A 6,835-nucleotide genomic window follows, 5' to 3' on the forward strand; every position below is an offset into this window, starting at 1 on the left:
ACCGGCAAAATGTCACCCACAGATAAGGACCGTATCGTACGCAACTGGATCTGCTCTTCTGGCGCTTGCTGAAACCTCGTCCGAAACGTTCGTTTTGGCAAAATCTGAATCATTGGAATTTTGAAGCGACTCGATTCGATGCGAGGCCACGATTGGATCAACACGCTGCTCCCCGACGAGTTACTCATTGAGATCTTCCGCCGCCTGGACTCTAAGTCCAACCGCGACGCCAGCTCCCTCGTCTGCACGCGGTGGCTCCGCCTCGAGCGCCTCACACGCGCCGCCATCCGCATCGGCGCCTCCGGCTCCCCCGACCTCTTGATCCACCTCCTCGCCGCGCGATTCTCCAACATCACCACCGTTCACATCGATGAGCGCCTCTCTGTTTCAATCCCCGCTCACCTCGTAAGCTCTAATTTCCCTTACCTCACTCCCAAATTTCTCTCTCTGTTCTCTGCTCCTTAATTTCTGTATCTGATTGTTTCCTTTTCCTTCGTTTTACGCAGGGGAGAAGACGCTCGAGCGGCAATTCCTCGGTGAAGCTGCACGACGTGAATGATAAGCACGGCTCTGCCTCTGATCAGAGCGATTTGGATTCACTCTGTTTATCTGATTCTGGTTTGGCTTCTCTCGCCGAAGGCTTTCCCAAGCTCGAGAAGCTGAGGTTAATTTGGTGTTCTAACGTCACTAGCGAGGGGTTGTCATCCCTAGCAAGGAAATGCACTTCTTTGAAATCCTTGGACTTGCAGGTATTTGTTTTGCTTTGTTCATTTTTGGTTTGCCGTTGCAATTGTTTTGTCGTGTTTATCTATTTTGGTTTGAAGCTGTTGACGCTGTGTTTTTAGCCTTGTTGTGAAATTACATCAGTGAAGTTGCTTAGCTTTTCAATAATAATAATAATTCTAAGTATGTGAGTGTGTGCTTTGAAGTTTGAAATGAAGGTCTAGGCTATGTTTGGTTTAGCGTTTGGTCTCCTTCAACTTGGGTGAACTAAGCTCAATTTGATTATATGTTTGTTTTTAATAAGTATGTTTGCCAACTTACATTTGGCTTGAAAGTTTCCATTGGAATCAATATGGATGCTTTTGCAAACTCAGTTTGTCTTGTGAGGCATTGGAACTTGAGATACCAATATCCTTTTATCTTATCAGTGCATGTGCATCTTTGTCCTTGTCACTCTATCAATAGATAAAACTCTATGGGTAGCTTGACGTGTTATGCTTATTCATCATTTTAATCAATGAGATTTTCTTTTAGGGTTGCTATGTTGGAGATCAAGGTCTAGCTGCTATTGGACAGTGTTGCAAACAACTTGAAGATTTGAATCTGCGTTTCTGTGAAGGTTTGACTGATAATGGTTTGGTTGAATTAGCATTGGGTGTGGGAAATGCGTTAAAATCTCTTGGAGTAGCAGCTTGTGCCAAAATAACTGACGTTTCAATGGAAGTTGTGGGATCACAGTGCAGATCCCTTGAGACCTTGTCATTGGACTCTGAGTTCATCCATAATAAAGGGGTGCTTGCTGTGATTAAAGGATGTCCACATTTGAAAGTTCTAAAGCTGCAATGTATTAATCTTACAGATGATACTCTAAATGTTGCAGGCACTAGCTGCTTGTCTTTGGAGTTATTGGCTTTATATAGTTTTCAGAGATTTACTGATAAGTGAGTTGCTTTCTCAGGATTACATTTTAGGACTTGTTTCATTTGATTATGCTTGAATTCACAAACAATCACATGCACTGGGCATAGTACAAATTGCCTATTTCTCTTATTTTGTGACTTAGATCAACCATTTGTAGTGTTGATCAGTTCAAAAGGGGCATTCAATTTGTTTTTAATATCTTTTTTAAATTCTGTTTTTTGATAAAGTCCAATGTCGTCAATTGGTCCATTTTGACAAGCCTATCTAGTGGGGTGAGACTTGATTGCGTTTGTAATATTTTTTTAATTTTCCTTTTACATGATCCTTAAGGGTGCAACCTTTTAGTTGTGTACATTTGGACACAATATTTTTTCATGTCCCTAACTATTGATTTTGCATTCTGATAATAATTCTTTCAATTTTTTTTAGTTAGTAATACTTTTTTTTTAATAATGTCTACATCCAGGGGTTTGTGTGCTATTGGGAATGGATGTAAGAAGTTAAAGAACTTGACTTTAAGTGATTGCTATTTCCTCAGTGACAAGGGTTTGGAAGTAATTGCTACTGGCTGCAAGGAACTTACTCATCTTGAAGTGAATGGATGCCACAATATTGGAACTTTGGGGCTAGAATCTGTTGGAAAATCCTGCCAGTATGTTTTTCATTATGCCAAGTTGTCTCAAAATGTTATTGATGCATAACTCTTGCATGCAACAAACTCCTCATTTAAGAAAGAATCAGGACATGGAATTGGATAACTGCTCTTGAAATAAGAAACACAATGAATTTTATGTTTCTCTATCCAACATCTGTGATGATAATTAATTAATCTTGTGGTGTCTTGCTTTTCCTTACATGCATTTTTGTTTTTCATGTTTGTATGTGTGTGTAACTATATGCATATATTTTTATCCACCTATGTTGCTGTAAATGCATTCTTAAAATCTGATTAAGTATTCCTAGTGGAAGCTGCAAAAACAAATTTTATATATATATATATATATATCACATTTCTACCTCTCACAAACTCAATGTGAACAGGAGATGCTGCTCCTATTGACATTGTTGTGTGCCTGTGTAACTGCATGCCTATATTCTTATCAACCTATGTTGCTGTACATGAATTCTTAAAAGCTTATTATGTATGTCGAGTGTAAGCTGCAAAAACAAATGATATATATATATATATATATATATATATATATATATATATATATATATATATATATGTATGTATGTATGTATGTATGTATATGTATTCACAGCAGTGCATATATACATCACACAAATCTACCTCTCCCAAACTCAATGTCAGACTATTCCCGCTGACATTGTTGTGTGCCCTGTTGATGCTAGTAACAGCTCTTTTCTGATGCAAAGAATGTGAACATTTAGATTACTTCTAACAGCCTTTCCTCTGAACACTCTGGTGATGCTAAGAGTCTCATTTTGGTGTAAGACAATATACTCGTTGAACCGCATGCTTTTGAACATTTGGCTAAAATTCACAACACATGTTAAAACATCATTAAAAATTGTTTTGACTAGACGTAGGGGATTTGATTTGTGTATTTTAGTTATCAAGCTTGTTGGAACTTCATAGTTTCTCTTATAATCCATCTTATTCTTATCAATCTTTGTACAAACACCAGTTAAGGTTTTTAATTTATATAAAAAAAGATTAAGGTAGTGTTTGGTCCAGTTTTCTTTTCTTGCATTTCTTCTTTAAAGGAGATGAATCAAATACATTTTGAGAATTAAAAAATTCAAGAGCTTAATTTTTATAAAAGAAAAGCCAGGAAAAAGTAGATTTAATGAAAAAGCTAACTGAAGTAGCTTTGAAAAATAAGCCACATACCTTTGCCTCTCTTCCCTCTCATCTTGAACTAGTCAGTGTGGGACATTGAAACAAAGCTTTTAATTTAAAAGTAATTTTTAAGTTAAAATTGTCAAAACCACTTTATTTTTAAAGCCCTTATTTGAGCTTTAAAGAAAGTTGGGCCAAACATAAATATGACAGAAACATATCCATGCTATGGTCATGTATTTGAATATTTAGCTCACTTTCATTAGTGATGCTAATCTTAGCTTTCTATTGCACAGACATCTCTCTGAGTTAGCATTGCTTTACTGCCAAAGAATTGGTGATGCTGGTCTTGTCCAGGTTGGACAGGGATGCAAATTCTTGCAAGCACTTCAATTGGTAGATTGTTCAAGCATTGGAGATGAAGCCATGTGTGGCATAGCTAGTGGCTGTAGGAATCTAAAGAAACTTCATATTCGTCGCTGTTATGAGGTACTGTCTGCATTTCGCATTTGGTTTTCTTTGAGAAAATGTCATTCTATGTGTAATTTTTGGCTTCAAATTGATGGTTTTTTTTTTTTTTTTGGATGTCTCACTCACTTTCAAAATGCATTTTGCACCTTGTAACCTAGGATAACTGTTGAGTCATTTTGACTAGAATTAATACTAGCACACGTTATGCAAGCTTCTACAATTTTGTCCTTATTTATAATAGTCAAATATTTTAAAATAATTTTTTGTTCTTTTGGTGGGTTCACATTCAAAAGTAATTCTACGTCACAATCCAAACAAAGCCCAATTGTTACTTTTAGTCAAACATTTCCTAAAACAAAACTTTCAGGTTCTTCTGATAAAAGAGATACACTATATTTTATCATAAACAATTCAATGAATTCTAAGCTGTGGTTATTTGCCATTATCCTTCAGGTTTTTTTGTAGCTCTTAAAAGATTACATATTTAATCATTTTTTTATAACCATGTCAATTGTGTAAGTTAGTTGCATCCTAGTCCAGTGCTTCTCATTCATTTTAAGCAACAATGTACCTTGTTATTGACTTTTAATATAATATGCATTTACTCATTATTTACTTGTTACACCAACTCTAGCCACCCCTTCTCTCCTCACACTATGATATGATTAAAGCTGAGTACTGTTGTTTTTCCTCTTTAATGAAAGTGAGGGATATATAAGTATTTGAAAGTGGTATAATAGTTATCTTAAAAAAAAAAAAGTGGTGTAATACTTGCATGAATGTTTATTATACATCCAGTGTAAAACAATAAGCCAACTTTTTACTATTTATACTTTATATTTATTTTATGTTTTATATCAGGTTATAATTTTTTTTTGTCCTTTCTCCTTATGTTTCTTTTTTTACCACATGTATTAGATTGGGAACAAGGGGATCATTGCTGTTGGTGAGAAGTGTAAGTTGCTAACAGATCTTAGCATTCGATTTTGTGATAGGTAAAACCTTATTCACAGTTTTATTTATTCTCCCTTTGTGCAGAAATCTCAGATGTTTATTTTATACTACTATAATATTATGTTGTTAGGGAGTTTGTATTACATTTTTTCTTCGGTATTTTCCTTTTGCATTTATTTGCAAGCTCTAGTTTACATTTGAATCTTTTGTTTCGTTCATTGTGGATGATTTTGACCTTAATCTCTTTGATAAACTATTAGGGTTGGCGACAGAGCTCTTATTGCTATAGCTGAGGGTTGTTCCCTTCATTATCTGAATGTTAGTGGTTGCCATCTAATTGGAGATGCTGGAGTGATAGCCATTGCAAGGGGGTGCCCTCAACTATGTTATTTGGATGTGAGTGTATTGCAGGTGTGTATACTACTTTTTTTTTTAATACCCAAAGCAATGTAGTTTTCCTTTAGTTTATTATAGCCTTTATCGTTTTCATTTTACTTATGATACATCTTTTTGAAATTTTTTGTGCTTTCTTGATTCAGTTATAACTTTTATTAAATCATTGTTGATGAAACACATAGACTACATAAATATTCGCATGTAAAGGAGACATCTCAATATCAAAACCTTTTTAAGAATATATACTAGCATGAATATTCTCTGAAGTGATGGATGTTACTTCAATAGTGTCATAGAAACATAATTATTGTTAGTAAATTAATCATTAATTATTACTATTGATAAAATTTTCTATTCCTACATCTTATCAATGTAGTAATTTTATTTCATTTCCTCTTTCTTTTGAGGCGAGCACCTTTGAAGATTACTGTCTTTGTTACATTTTATAAAAAATATTTCATGTATTATGTTTACGAATGAGCTCAAGTTTTCGCGTATATAAAAGTTGAGGGTAATGCATACCTTTTTATTGTTTTGTACAACTGCAGAAGTTAGGTGATATAGCTATGGCTGAATTGGGAGAACACTGTCCATTGTTGAAAGAAATAGTACTCTCACACTGTCGACAAATAACAGATGTTGGGTTAGCACATCTTGTAAAAGGTTGCTGCACAGTGCTTGAGTCATGCCACATGGTTTATTGCTCTGGTGTAACTTCAGTTGGAGTAGCAACTGTGGTTTCTAGTTGTCCCAACATAAAAAAGGTTCTTGTTGAAAAGTGGAAGGTTAGCCAACGTACTCAGCGTCGAGTAGGCTCAGTCATCTCCTACTTGTGCATGGACCTCTAGATCTCCTTCGGTGTATATGTACACCTCCAAGTTTTTTTTTTCTACATTTAAATATAAATAAAGCAACAACAAGTTAAGACAATTGGCGCAATAGTAAGATGCATGTACTAGAGACCACCTTCATTCACTGGACCACTTACAATCCCTTGGTGAATGAGGTTTTTTCTTGTACATATTCAGGAGTGACTCATGATTTTATTTTATCGTAGAAGTGAAAAGTATAGGAATCAATAGGTCTAGGTAAATAAGTGTTGCTTTTAGTAACTTATCATTTGTTTTCAAAGAAAGGACTTAAATATGTTTTTGCTCTCTAATATATTTATTTTATAGTTTTGGTCCTTAAGAAATTCATTGCTTTGTGCTCATTAAAGATAGAAGGTTTTAGTATATTAATATGTTTGGATTGGTGGTGGATGATGTAATGGAAATGAATGAAAGATGTTCCATTGTTTGATTTATAAAAATTGGAATTAGACATGCTGGAAAAGTTGATTGATCATGATCCATTCTATTTCTTTGTTTCACCCTAATCTTCTTTCTTCCAGTTTGTTACGGTGTGTGCTTGATGGAGAAAAGATTTTAGATTGTAAAATAACTATTTTATCTTAATCACTAGTTTCTTAAATACAATAGATTGAAAATAAAGATGATATGACAATCATATAGCAATCAAAAAAGTTATAATTCATTTCGTTCAATTTTTAAAAAAGATGAA

The 6,835-nt window shown here is 34.6% G+C and overlaps 1 protein-coding gene across 2 annotated transcripts; it reads left to right on the forward strand.

Moving 5' to 3' along the window:
- On the forward strand, positions 1 to 6,584 carry LOC114376578 (F-box/LRR-repeat protein 4-like). 2 transcript variants are annotated; one of them, XM_028334750.1, is made up of 8 exons: positions 1 to 405; positions 507 to 749; positions 1,258 to 1,664; positions 2,111 to 2,296; positions 3,748 to 3,940; positions 4,841 to 4,917; positions 5,137 to 5,287; positions 5,821 to 6,584. In XM_028334750.1, exons 1-8 carry the CDS (start codon positions 139 to 141, stop codon positions 6,118 to 6,120), a joined length of 1,824 nt encoding a protein of 607 aa, XP_028190551.1. In that variant the 5' UTR covers positions 1 to 138; the 3' UTR covers positions 6,121 to 6,584. The 2 variants fall into 2 exon arrangements, with proteins under 2 accessions (XP_028190551.1, XP_028190552.1); XM_028334751.1 differs by having other exon boundaries at positions 2,183 to 2,296.
- The last annotated feature ends 251 nt before the right edge of the window (positions 6,585 to 6,835 follow it).

Source organism: Glycine soja, chromosome 11, assembly GCF_004193775.1.
Source record: "Glycine soja cultivar W05 chromosome 11, ASM419377v2, whole genome shotgun sequence".
In the NCBI taxonomy this organism is placed as follows: Eukaryota; Viridiplantae; Streptophyta; class Magnoliopsida; order Fabales; family Fabaceae; genus Glycine; species Glycine soja.